At 57.5% G+C, this 13879-nt stretch overlaps 1 protein-coding gene across 1 annotated transcript; it reads left to right on the top strand.

The window, feature by feature from the left end:
- Window positions 1-1168: 1168 nt before the first annotated feature.
- Window positions 1169-12444, top strand: LOC119094509 (homeobox protein OTX2-A). The gene is made up of 6 exons (XM_037217565.1): window positions 1169-1179; window positions 1686-1816; window positions 7432-7592; window positions 9528-9809; window positions 10009-10200; window positions 11625-12444. The coding sequence occupies exons 1-6, from the start codon at window positions 1169-1171 to the stop codon at window positions 11736-11738; spliced, it is 891 nt and encodes a 296-aa protein (XP_037073460.1). The 3' UTR covers window positions 11739-12444.
- The last annotated feature ends 1435 nt before the right edge of the window (window positions 12445-13879 follow it).

Below are 13879 nucleotides of genomic sequence, written 5' to 3'. Positions count from 1 at the left end.
CAAACCTGCCAAATGCACGTGCGAATGCAAATTGTGGCTGTGCGAGCGGCCAGGAATTTGCACAGCAGTGTCGGCATTATCGGCTCCGCCCGCAGGGGGCGAATGATCGTACATCATTGCGAGAGCATGACCTTTATTGGCGATAACATCACGACGAGTGTAACCGGTACTAATCGGCCACGGTGAGCACGCCCGTTACTGGCCGAATCTTGAAGGCTTCTCGTCTCGACACGGTGTGGTCTGAGTTGCGTTGGTGTGGTCCGGTCTGGTCGAGACAAATGGTCATGTCCAAATAGTTTCAGTGTTCCACCCGGCTCACTCTCGCCACAATAATAACGTTTTTATCTTATCATGGAGTCATGGACTGCGCGGAAGTACTTCACGGTCTTGAATTATCTGTACCCATGCGTTTTTGCATGGTATGGTGTTCATTCACGTGATTTAGCTCACTCTCAACAGCCCTTCACCTCAAACTATGTGGCCCTGCTTGCGGTTTGGGGATGGAATGAGGCGTTCTGACCCTCCGCGGACTGATTCGACCACAACCGTCGTTTAGCTACAGCTTTTGACTTTTGACTTTTGGACTTTGCTCGTCTACTTCAGCTTTGACTTGCCTTTTTCCACGGAGCTGCGCTTGCCCACCACTGACCGTGCTGGCGAGCAGGCCCGGCGCTCCATGCAGGCCACGCTCCGCGCTGGAGCGGCACCCAGTGTGCATGCAGCCGGCTCACGTGCTGCTCAGCGCCCCATCAATTATGAAATCGCTATCAATTGAATCGACGAGGCGCAACAGGCCCTGCTGGGTGCCCACCGCGCTAAGGATGGCAACACACAGCCTCGACTCTCGTTGCGTTCTGTTGCTGTTTCATCGGCACTCTTGTGACCTCTGGCGTTTGTGATTTGCACCACACAGATGCACATCATGTCGCATTTCATCGCGTATTTTTAATCGCGGACAGGGATTGAGAGCTGTTTCGATACCCAATAGCACGGGGTTTATCTACCTAGCTTCTGCGATGGGCTCAGCCGCAGTGTGTTCTCAATCTCGCGTTCATGCGACTCCCCACATTCGCCAGCACGGAGAAGCTCTAGCCTCCTGACATCAGCTGGCCGTTGACTTACTTGAACGTGAGGAGCACGGCAACGTGCTGGGTGCTGTCAGTCCGACATGGCCGGACTGTCAGCTCCGACAGTTGGCCGAACTGCGGCGGCCGCCGCGAATTACCACTGTTCCACTGCTGTTACCACTGTTGGGGAGGCGTCTCAACGTGAATCTCAGTCTGTCTTACATACCGCGAGGCCAATTCCCAGTGGAACGACGACTCCCCGTACCAGGCCGTGCGGCCACCCAGCTGCAGCGTGTGGCTCGCGGCGTCTCGCTTGCAGGGCTTCGACGTGTTGGCTGTTAGGTGTCAGACCAGCGAGCCCCCCACCAGACCCTGTCCCCCAGCGGTGGCACGGCAATTGCCACGTCCTGACGCGTCACGCCGGTGGTTGGCTGCAACGCCACCAGCATCCCCGTGATGACGCGCGCTCGCCGCCTGGCTCCAGTGTCACGGCGCTTCCTGTGTTCACGAGTCTTCCATCGGGCTGCACCAGCTGAGATTGCTCCTCTCCTCGGAGTGCCCCGCTCTGATGTGGCGGCACCGCTGAGCCCCCGTTCTGACGCGCGTCTCCTGTTTCAGCGCCATGGCGTTCCCCCCGTTCGGCACGTCGGCGCACGGCAACGGCGCGGCGGCGGGCATGTTGCCGGGCTACGCCGTGTCCCGGCCCAGCTACCCGGTCATGATGTCCGAGGCCTTCCCCCAGGCGTCCCGTACGGCGCGGGTGAGTGGATGACCCCTGACTGGTAACGGCCGGGCACCGCCCCCGGCTACCGGACCTGGTAAGCTTCTTGGCCTGCCCCCACCCCCCCCAGACCAGTCCTATAGATCGAAGCCTGCCTCTCCCTCTCTACTATCTCTCTTCTCTACCCTCTTCTATTCTCTCTTCTATCGCTCTCTCTTCTCTCTCGCTCTCTCTAGTCTCTCTCTCTCTCTCTCTTCTCTCTCTCTCTCTTATCTCTCTCTCTCTCTTTCTCTCTCCCTCTCTCTCTCTCTCTCGCTCTCGCTCTCGCTCTCGCTCTCGCTCTCGCTTGCTCGAACCGCCTCGCCTGCTCGTCCTTCGTCAGTGTGCGTCACAGGCGGGACGGAACCGCGGGCCATATCGCGTGCTTGGGTGGTGTGGGGAAATGGGAGGTGATCGTAGCTTCTCTTGGCATGCTTGTGTATTTGATGTGCTAGGTAAACTGATTGTGTCGGCGCGATGTGCACCGAGCGCTGGTGTAATTATACGCCTGAGTGTAGGAGCAGAGGGGCGAAAGGCAGGAGAGGCATTGATCTCACACTTTTTGACAAAGTTCAAAATCTGTCTTTACGGCTATACATGGAAAGAATCGACTTCAAAACTGTCATTAATCCACCCCTGCGTGGGACGTTCCCACTACATCTATGATGTCTGTCTCCGTTGCGTGGCCGGTGTGGGACTGGCGGGCGATGACGGCCTGCACAGCCGCCCGCTGAGGGCCTGCGTAGCTCGCTGTGGAGCGTCTCCGTGCGTCGGCGCCTGCGGCATCCGAATCGAACCGTTCCTGCTGCATCCTCTCCGTTCACAACAGCGCCGCGGTCTCAGTCACCCTGTCACTTCTCACATCGGCTTAGCAACTGTCACTTAGATCCAGAGGCATCGCGGTTTGATCTTGATCCGGAACCGCTTGTCTCAGGGATCGGTGCCGTTCGGCCTTCACGTTCGTTCGATTGGGCCGATATGTGCTGCGTCACATAAGCAGACAGTGTGCCAGGCAGGCAGACAGTGTGCCAGCGCGATAGGAGGTGATTTGACTTGCGTGCGTCGTTGGAACGGCACCTGGACAGCGAAAATTTCACGGCCCACAAAATGCTGACATGAAATGTGTCGCGCTTAGATTCGTCGGCCGCTTTCGAAACTGGAAGTGCCATTGATGTCCGTGGTGTAGCGTTTCACAAGCGAGGCGTAGAAAAATTCGGAGAATAGGAGGAGGGTAGAGGTGGGTAGAGGTATGAAGTCAGATGTCCTACAGAACATAGAGCTTCGTGGAGTTTTACTCCTTTGGTGATTATTTGCGCGTTTAAACAAATGCCTAGAAACCCGAAACGGACAGGCGGCGAAGTGAGCGCAAGGCCGCTACGAAATGATCTCAGGCCCCACCCATGGCAGCGCCGCTGCCGCGGGTCCCGACGTCACGTCACGACCTCAAGTCACGTCGCCGTGTCACGTCGCCGTGTCACGGCGCGGCCGCCGCGATCCCACGACCGCTCTGGGAAACCTGCAGCAACCGAGCGGCACCCTGTATCCTCTATTATCTCGCCCTTCCACGCGGGTGACCGGGGCGGTTGCAGTGTTGTCATCTATGAAATTAATTTCTGATCAGATTATCATTTCCCGCGCGCGCGCGCGGGCCCCGCGCCGACTGGCACGGAAAATGGTTCGCATCTGTCCCCGGTCGCGACGATTCCCATGTGACCTAATTTGGAATATGACGCTCGGATAATGCTTTGTCGCCGCCCCCAGTAATTTGATTAGACCCCGATCCCGTGGCGCTACCGGGCACAGCCGCTTGAATGCGCGGCACGTGGCGCGCCCGGCGCGAGCACGTGCGTCTTGCTCCTGAGTGGCCCGCGCGCCGCGGTGGTCGGTTTGTAACACCCAATTAGCTGCTCAAAAGTGCGCGTCTAATTGCGGTGGCGAAGCCGGCAGCGCGCGCTCTGTCGTCCCGCCGCCCGCCGTCGACAGCAAGCGGTGCAGCCGGGGGCGGGAGGGGACCGCTTTTCGCCGGCGCTCGCCGTCCCGTCATTGCGCGGGCTTTTCCTCATTGGGTAAATAATTGGCCAGTCTGGCGCGTGGTGGTGTAGTATTGGCGTGAGCGTCGCGGCGGCCAGCGATTGGCTGACTCGTTTTTAGGTCACCGGAGCCCGGTTCTTTGCCGACGTCGTCGTGCCTGTTAGCGAATTAAAAAATAGAGTTCTTTCGGGCGCGCTCAGTCACGTGAACACCGGCTGCGGCCGCCGCGCCAGCCGGCCGCCCTCCGTCGGACGCTGACTGTCACCGACGACCGCGCCAGCCCAGCGTACTGTCTCAGTGCGCCGGCGGGCGCGGCTGCTGGAAACGTACGCACGCTGCTGTGCACGGCGTAGGCTGAGTTGGGAGGGCAGGCATCACGCCCTCCGTCGGACGTGACGTCACCGATGATCACGCGAGCCGGGCGTATTGTCTCAGCGCGCGGGCGGGCGCGGCTGCTGGAAACGCTGTACCGGATTTCCTCAGCGTTTTTGCGCATTGACAATTCTGAATCGGAAGGGCGGGGGGCGGAACGTGGGAGGCGCTTGCCGACCTGGCTGCGTGAGAAACCGCGGCGTGCTGCAGCGGCGGCTGCAGAGCGGGTTCGGGTCTGGGTCACTGGGCGTCTCCTGGCCTTCCCGGGCGGCAGATGGAGTCGCTCGCGTCCCCGCACGTCGCGTCTGGCCTAGTCTAACGGGCAGCCCACGAGCCGTGTGTAGGAGGCGGTGGCTCGGGCGGCAGACGCGGGGTAGGCTCGGCTCTTACAGCAAGTGGAAGCTGGAACAGCTACCCTGCGATAATGCTAAACTGCGGTCGTCGTCCTGGACCTAAAACGCAATCAGTTATCCGTATCAGCTGGTGGTTCTGTTGCTGACGGCGGCGCCTGGGGCTGGGGTGTGACAGACATGTGACCCTCGGCTTCGGTTCTCCGTGGCGTCACGGGTGGGTGTCCCACGTGCCGCGTTGCTTGAGCGCAAGGGACGCATGCCCCAGCACAGCTAGTCATTCCTGTGCAAGGGAGCAGGCGGCATCGGGACTGGCCGTCGTTCGGGATTGATTTCCTTCTGAATATGACGCGTACCTGTGGGAGAGGCTGGCTCCAACCCTGCGTCGATCTTTATGAGGGTGTTTCTCTACGCTCAAAGCCCATTACACTGTTCCAGTAGATCATTACCCTACAATTCCATGTGCCAGATGGCAGCGGAAAAACCGAAAAACTCCCCTTTAGAGGCTTTTGCTAATGAGCTTTCCTGCACACAATCCACCCGGTGTTCATATTTTATCAGCTTTGCCCGTTCGTTACTCACTTGTTTGCATTTTTAGCACCTTGGTTCCAAATGGCATAAAAGCTTCAGGACAGATTGCACCTAAGCTAACTCTTTTGCGTTAATAATGGCAAGAGAGCTGTCAATAGAGCCATGTGTGATTGAAAAAACGCAAAGAATAGCGTTCTATTGTATTACTTGGACTACCAGCCCGATATTTCGTAAGGGTCTCACCGATACCTACGCTCTCCCACAATCTGCACCTATCCCATTTCGTTGCTTATTCCACATGGTTACCGGTGGGTGTACCCAGCCTGTGAAGTCCACTACCCTCCCGAGTGTCTCCGGCGGGATCGGTGTCGCTGGGAAGCTGAGGGGAGGCTGGTTCGGCCCTATCTGGACTCCAAAAAGTTAGTGTTAGGCCCGTAACGCAGACGACATATTTCGTTTTCCCAAGAGACCCCGCTCTTGGGGAATTTCCATCTCTGAATTTCAGGCGTTTGCGACCGCTGCCTGCCCCCAAGAGTTGGAGATCAGTACGCCGCCACGGGGTGGACGTCTCAGCTGGGGCCCCCAGTGCTGCCGGTGCTCAGGCGTCGGTCACAGTGTCAGACGGGGACACGCGCGCCCGCAGAATGGTCCGCGCCCGTGCGCTGACTAGGGCATCAGGCAACGGATCACTTTTTGGACGACGCAGTCTCCGCCGCTTCGGGGATTCGGTGTCCCAGGGGACAGAATCGGTCCTGCTCCCTCCCGTACGGTCAAGTTTGGCGGCAGAATTTGCGGCCGCGTCACGTGCGATTGTTGGATACGAGGGTTTTCGAGAAGCTCGTTCTATGGTTTCGCCGACTTTCCGCTTGTACTTGAGCTGAGATAAGTGGTACGGAACACGAGAGCAAGCTACCAATATTTTAAACTTTGCTTCGGCATTGGCTTCGGGCTTTTATCAGATGGAATCAATTCCCTGGCTTTCAACATTTTGTAAGCAGCCTGGAAAAATGACATGTTCCCTGCCATTAGTCCAAAACTAAATGTTACCGGAGTCTTTTGTCGCCCCATGAGGTTGCGAAGTCACGACTCCACCGTACTCTTACACCACTGTTGTCTTTAAAACCTTTGTTCACACACCTACGCAAGTATCGAATTGTTTTATTTCCTCTCCACGTCCCCGCAGAACCTGCGGACCTTTTATTACCAGCTCGATTTATGATTGTGGTTGCGGTCATTCTCGAAGACACCAGACTCAAGGGTTTCCCTGCTTCACTTCACCCGTTGCCCCGGCGCCCATGAACAATGCTATCACCCACCACCAGCTCTTTCCGTTCCATTCCCACGTCCCCGCAAAACTGCGCCGACATTCCGCCCAGTTCTCCGCACAATGCCAACCGCTGCAGCCCGCATGCATGTGAGTTCAAGCATCCGAGGACTGTGCATGAGATGCCAACTTTCGTGGAAGCGTCTTTGACCTTGCATGCCGCCGACTGTGACCCCATTTTCCGGCTGTCGCGAGGCGCGCCTCTGGAGACCGCTTGGCTGGCAGACCGCGCGCCTGAATGGCATCTTCGCAGAGCTCAGGGCGTTGCTCGGCTGCCGGACGGGCGAGGAGGAAACTGACCACTCATTACGTGTCGGACACTCGCCGCACGGCGATGTATCGCAGTTTTTCCGTCAATAACTGTCACGATCGGATGTGGCGGTAGCCAATCAATAACGATAGTTATTAATGCGGGGAGTTTTCGCGCAGCTTATCGCCGCGATCAGCGGTCGCCCGACGAGCGTAACACAGCTGCGCCATGCGCGCGCTGCTGTCGCGCCGCGGGTGCGCCCTCCTGTGTCGGTCGCCACACTTTCGTGGAATCGCGAACAGGCCGCCGCTGGTCAGCGCCTGAGTTGATTTGTCGCGACGTGTGCGGTGTGCGGTGTGCGGTGTGCGGTGTTCACAAGCCCCGGCGTGACGATGTTCGTGAAAATGCTGAAATAAAGATGGCTTTCGTGTCGCCGCTCGTCGTGGCAGTCGCCCCTTTTAAAGCCCTATTGTGCCGCCCCGTGCGTCCACTAACGCGACCTGCCGCAAACACTGTCCTGCTCGCCAGGATGTCACTTGTGCTGATGCAAACGCTTGCTGCTTGCCAGACCGCCACTCGACCGGCCACCGCCGTGTTGATGGCCGTTGCGCCTGTGTCGTGCTCGCTCCAAGCCGCCGGTGCTGACCGGCCGGCTGCTGTCCACAAGGCAGCAGCCGGCCGGCGTTCGGCGCCCGGCCTGCCCGGGTCGCGGCGCGCCCCCCTGACCTGGCGCCGTGTCTCCGCAGCCGGGCCCGGTAACGGCCGCAAGCAGCGGCGCGAGCGCACCACGTTCACGCGCCAGCAGCTGGACATCCTGGAGGCGCTGTTCCAGAAGACGCGCTACCCGGACATCTTCATGCGCGAGGAGGTGGCCATCAAGATCAACCTGCCCGAGTCACGCGTCCAGGTCAGTGTCAGCCGGAGGGCAGCGTTGGGCAGAGGCAGGGCGTTCGTCCAGTGGCAGGCGGGAGAGTTCGTGGGCTGGGAGGCCGGAGGGAGGGGGGGGGGGTTGTCCTGCATGAGCTGGACAGGAAGGGCGGTATGACGGGGCAGGAAGTACTCGCCTTGCACGAGGCTGGTGCTTTTGCTTCCTTTTTGCTGGGGACAGAATGCCTGTCCAGGAAGACGCAGCATGTGGTTACAAGGCAAAGGCAGGCGGGAGTCATCGAGCGGGAGGAAGGGCAGGCATACCCGTTGGGTGTGACGTAGAAGCACGCCCGGTCTGACTGGACAACCGATCGTGGCGACGTTCGCCATTCGCGGCCAGGGTAAAAATGGGCCGTAGTAGGTCATGGCGCAAAAGTTGTCCGTTTTTGGTGCCGTGACTTTTACGCGCGGGCTTGGATGGAGGCAAAAATGACGAGCGCCTGGTTTGCGGAATGGGGTCATTATGGTCACGATGTGCTGTTGCCTGGCGTTTACTTGTTTTTCAAGTTACACCCCCACACATTGCTACATTTTACGTTATCGTGCCATCATGAAAATGCGATCAACCGGAAGAATGATTTATCCTGGCATTTACTTCCAGATTTATATCATCCAGGTTTTGAAGACCGCTGATGGCCCTTGAGTTACATCTGACTGATTTTGATAAAACACTGCTAAGTCAAAGGCTATATCAACTGATGATTTTTATGTACCTTGGATACTTCATGTCACTGTGCCCCAGTTGGCTTTATTTTGCGCTTTAGCCCAGGCCTCTCCTGACGGGAATATTGTTCTAATGTCAGGAACTCCCAGTGGCGGGCTTTGATAGTTGTTTTTTATGTTGTCAACACTCAAATGTGTCTTCAGGTCTAATCTAGATAGCAAACTTTGTTATGGGGACCTGCAAGCAGGAAAACTTCTGACTAATTAATGATTATCGACACCCTCCGCTCGCTAATTGGTTCAACGTCGTTGGAACGATGCGATGCAGCTGCATCTGCCAGTGTGACACGGAATGGCCTTGACCTGGAAGGTTCAACCGAATTCTTTTACAAAAGTTTGCATTGATCAGTGTCATTTGCCACAGTTTTTCCTACCCACAAAAAAGAACTGAGGAAGTATTCACTCATGCACCTCTAGTCCCCGTATGATTCATTCTTTAGCAAAAGGTGCAAATGAGACAGAGCTCATTTGTGCATACCCTGCGGCCTAAAACGGCGAGAAAAAAAGTAATCAGCAGGACATCCCGTCACGTGCAGAGCCGAAAAACCGGCCGAGAACGGACGGAATGTGTCGGAGTGTGGAGAAACCCATTACACAGCGGCGGCACGTCACGTGACCCGCCTCATCGTCCCGGTGATCAGCACCGCTGTCGCCGCCGGCCGTCGCGCCGTTAGCCAGGCGCGTCACACGGCGACGGCGGCGGCCGGACCGGGCTTGTCCCGGCCGCCGGTGGTGCGGAGGCGCCGGCCCGCCGCCGGTGGTACGGAGGAGCCGGCCCCGCCGCCGGCGGACGGGCGTGAGCCGGCATACGGCCGCCTCATCGCACCGCCGGCCTGAGGGATGGCCCGCCCCGCTGTCTGGGTGGGAGGGAGGGGACGCGGTGACAGTGGCGACCGGGCCGGGCACGCCGGCGCAGGAGGCTGCGCAGGCTTGTGGGAATTTTTGCGTAGGCTTTGAGGTTCAGCCGATGACGGAGAAACATGGAAAAAGGGGAAAAAATTGTGGCCGCTTTTAAAAGTCAATCTGTGGTCCAGAAAGGAAGAAAATATAGCACGATACAATTCAGCAGCTTTTCGTTTTGCAAACTATTTCTGTGAAACACGTTGGGCGCGCATCGGCCTAAAGCCGGGCGTCTGACACACCCACTGGCGCCAGCGTGACCCGATGCAACGCTGCCGCCTCTGCCGGGCAGGTCTGGTTCAAGAACCGACGCGCCAAGATCCGCCAGCAAGCCAAGCAGACCAACACCAACGGCGGCGCGCCGCCCGAGGCTAAGCCCAAGCCCAAGCCGCGCACGCGCACGCCGCCGACGACGGCGGCGGCAGCAGCGGCGCACGCGGCGGCGGTGACGCCGACGGCGGCGGCCGGCACGCCGTCGCCGCCGGCGGCCGGGCCGCGTGACTCGCCGTACACGCCGCCCGTCACGTGCTCCACGGCCCCGGCCATCAGCACACCGTCCACGACGCCGCACCAGGTCAGCAGGGTGACGCCAGAGACGATGCTGACTTGGCGGAGAGAACTGCAGGTCGTGAAAGCTGTTATGGTCCTGACAGAGGTTAAACGAATGAACGGATGAACATTTTGCGTTTCGTGAGGTTTGAACGACGACACAGGCGTCAAGCTGGGCGTACCGCCGGCGCCAGCGCGCTCCTCTGACCCGCCGCCCCTTCCAGAGTTACGGTGGGGTGTACAATACGATCTGGAACCCGGCCGCGTCGCTGGCGCCGATGGGCGACCTGGTGTCGGGTCAGGCGGTGATGGACCGCTCGTACCAGCCGAACCAGGCGGCCGGCTACTCCCAGTACGGCGGCTACTACGGCAACATGGAGTACCACCTCAACTCGCACGGCCAGATCAACCCGCAGGTGAGCAGTGCGGAGCGTCCGGAGCGGTGCGGCGCGGCCGGGCTTCATCGGAGGGCCGAGATGGGCCGGCCCGTGGGCGGGGAGCGTGACCGAACGGTCAGGGCAGTGTGGTACGAGGACCTTACCCATGCACGCAGGTTAGCCCGCAGACGAGGACCGAGACAGCCTAACTCACAGATTGCATAGCTTAGTCAGCCGGGAACAGGCATATACAAACATAGAATTGTGCAGAGTAAAAAAAAAACGGTCATGAGGAAGTCCGTCACACGCGCAGATGATGATGACACAGACGCAGATGACGCAGATGACACGGCTGAGTGATGCTTGATCCGGTCAGGAAAAGCCAGGCCATGGTCGTAACCACGTGGTCAGGTCGCCCCGCGGGCGGGAGAGGCGGCCTTGCGGCTTAGCATTGCCGGAGAGGCAGGGAAAGGAACGAACAGCCCTCCACCGCCAGCTCCCGCCACGATGACCTGTTCATCGAGATACTGGGCCCTCGGCTTAAAATAGTCACGCCTCGTGGGGATTCTCAGTAGAAGTAAAACGTGCCAATACATGCTGGTAAGCCGAGAAGACGCCGGAAGTATTACGGCTGCCGACGGCGGCCCAACACTAGTCAGTTTGCCACGGGATTTTGGTGGCAACATTCCCAACGCCAGTGTGATTTGGCAAGGCCTTAGCCGTGTGCACACAGAGTTAGAAAAATACAAAGCCGGATTTATTAAAGCGTATATCCGACAGAACGCTACTTCTTCATTCAAATTGGATTTTAAGCCCGGGATCACCATAACGGTGTTGTTTATCCCAGAAATCCGGCACGATGCTGACGCAGACAATGCGGATCGGGGGCAATCGGCTCAGTGATGCCAGTTACAACCAGTTACCACCAGTTTCATCAGATATAGGAAGACGTGGGATTACAAGCTCTATTTGAGTCGGGGCAAGGAGGCCACAGCATGTTTTCAGGAGCGGCAGAAGGCCCAGCCCTATTAGGATATTGCCCTGATTAGGCCTGCGTATTCCGTTGAAACTCTGTTCAGTCGTGAGTGGTTATGAGTTATTTCGGTTTTTAGAGCGCGTCAACTGCATGATTCATAGGGCGACCCATTTTTTGGAAAAGCAGTTGCGGGAAAGGCTCTTCGCTGAAGAGGGCCAGTATGGCGAAATTACGCGAACCACGGAAGTAGTGACATTGGCATAGCTCCATGCGTGCACGATGAGAGATAATTTTACCCCAACTTCACACCGACCACCTCTACCATTATCTGTGAAAGTCCCGCCTGACTGCGCAGAAAGCCCACGGCCGCCGATGAGTGGCAGCCATGCCTGCAACGGCGCCTCGTTGCACATCCGCCGCCGACATGCTGACACTGGTGCTCTCTCGTAAGCAGTTGTGTTGCAACAGTTGTGTTGTCTTGTTGCAGGTGAGCAGTCATATCAACGCCATGAGCCAATCGCAGCAAAACAGCGTGCCGGCCGGGCGGCACGGCATTAGCGCCGACTTCGACTACCGCTACCAGAACTTTCAAGTGTTGTAGACCGGACGGGTCCACTGCGGCGCAGTCCGGGCGAGTCCACTGCGCTGCGGTCGGGACGAGTCCACCGTGCTGCAGGCGGGACGAGTCCACTCGACGCCCGGGGGAGGCGCGTCGCCGGCGGGACGCTGACCAGGCCTGACCCGGACGAGCGGAAGCCTGCGGGGTCGTGGGGCGCCCGCGCCCGGCGTTGGGCCCTCGCGGCCGCAACGAAGGCCCGGCCGGGCCGCGGCCGGCGCGGCCGCGCCCCGACCCGAACTCGACGTTGTGTTTCTGTGTGCGATCTAGCCGCGCGCGCTCGCCGCCCGTGCGTCGCGCCGGCGGCATATTATAAGCGTTTCCTGTGATAGAGCCGGGCCAGCTTAGCTAGACTGTGCTTAGACCATCGTAGCGCGCAGCAGCCTGCCACCAAAGACGTGTGTGCGGCGCCGTTCGGCATGGCCTCCGAGCGGGCGACGGCGGCGCGGCGCCGGAAGGTTTGTCTAGCTGCCCCTTGGCTATCCGTGTGTTCACAGACCGCTCTTCACCGAGTTTTGCACGCTGCGTAGCCGACGGGGCGTTCTTGATGTGGCTGCCGCTTTCTCGCCGAGGAGGGCGCCGAGGCGTCGTCCCGGCGTCTCCTAGGGGATCCCTCGCGTGCCATCCGTGCTGGGCGTCACTGCCGCCCTCCCAATGGGCGCACTGACCTGTAAATAAGTGTGCGTTTGTGTGTGCGTGTTTGTGAGTGGTGACTTGTTGGCAGACGCCGAGGGTAAGGAACTGTTGAATAAGTACAATTTGCAGGCAGCTGTGCTGGTGGTACCTATGTGGAACACGAATCAAAAGCGATGTGCGTTTTCATTCGGGTGCACTGAGAAGAGTGACTTCGATGCAGGAGTGGTTGCGAGATTATTTCGATCCGGACGAGACCGCGCAAATATAACAGGACATAACACCTGAAAATAACTTCACAAGGAAAATGTAGAATGTGGAGTTTGCCGTAGTCAGTAAGCTTGTGTGCCTCCAGACGTTACTCACACGTGCCAAACACTGGTGTCGCACACAGAGCTAGGACACCGGGAGCTGGTGGACCAATTCCGCCTCGTTTCGTTAAAGTTCGGCATTAACCATGTAACAATGCATGGATGTGTAAAGGGTTTTGAAAATGTGATTTTGCGTGGTGTACTAGCAGCGGCAAAGGAACGATTTCACCGGGTGGGGGAGCAGCATTACCCCATGAGCAGTACCGACATAAGCTAGGTAAAGTGCAAAAAATGCGCTGGCATGCGTTTCGTAAATATCCCATAATGAGTCCAGGCCTCAGCATGGAGAGACGGAGATCGGCGCCAACTTATAGCTGCCAATCAGGATCTGAATCAGGAGCCTTAGAACATTCTGTAACCAATGATTCCGAATGCACAGGCACATATTCAGCTGCAAATTGATGCCACCCTGTCGGTGATGAATACCTCGGTCCTCAATTTCACTTTCTGGTCGATATTTCACATCTCTTAGTAGCTTCCACTTGTTTGAGGGTACCTGAAACAGCCGTACATTTGAAGTTTAAATTAAAAGCGAGTCGAAAATAAAAAAACTCAACGTTCAACTAGGCGACAGGAAATGAGAGGCGCACATTTGGTGTTAAAGAGCAGAAAATGGTGTGCACCACCAAACCGCACTTTGTCCCCTAAGTTCAGAGTAAGCCATTAGAAGCTTAACATTTATCACTGATTGTGGGGACAAAGGTGATTTACGAGTGTTTCGAAATGATGGTAACTTGCTACGCAAATAGGGATCGATACTTACGGACGTCGATAGGGTACGAGTGCTAACCATGGAACTGGAGGCATTTCTCTAAAATTTGTGGATGTTGATGATCCAGAACGCCAAAAGAAGCAATGCTGCTTGCATTCAGGTCAGTAAGATTGAGGGACCGGGTATCAATGGCTGCATCGAAAAAACACCTGGATCTATATTGTAATGGCCCATTCGGGCCGTAATAGCCAATGACAGTGCACTGCCGAAGTTTTTTTAGGTGTGTGTATAGGTCACTGTGGTGTAAACTGTAATATAGGTCACTGTGGTGTGAACAGCAGTGGCATTCCAAGAGGCTTTTTGTCGATATGACTAAGTCATGTTCGCCTGGGATGTTCATATTTTTTTCA

Source organism: Pollicipes pollicipes, unplaced genomic scaffold (genome assembly GCF_011947565.3).
Source record: "Pollicipes pollicipes isolate AB1234 unplaced genomic scaffold, Ppol_2.1 Scaffold_4002;HRSCAF=4701_pilon_pilon_pilon, whole genome shotgun sequence".
NCBI lineage: Eukaryota > Metazoa > Arthropoda > Thecostraca > Pollicipedomorpha > Pollicipedidae > Pollicipes > Pollicipes pollicipes.
The sequence above is the reverse complement of the archived record's forward strand: the minus strand, read 5'-3'. Positions and strand labels throughout refer to the sequence as shown.

What these genes read in the sequence shown, in the direction of transcription:
- LOC119094509 (XM_037217565.1), top strand. An exon ending in GGCCTTCCCCCAGGCGTCCC is followed by an intron (nt 1,817 to 7,431) that starts GTACGGCGCGGG and finishes GTGTCTCCGCAG; the next exon opens with CCGGGCCCGGTAACGGCCGC. An exon ending in TGCCCGAGTCACGCGTCCAG is followed by an intron (nt 7,593 to 9,527) that starts GTCAGTGTCAGC and finishes TCTGCCGGGCAG; the next exon opens with GTCTGGTTCAAGAACCGACG.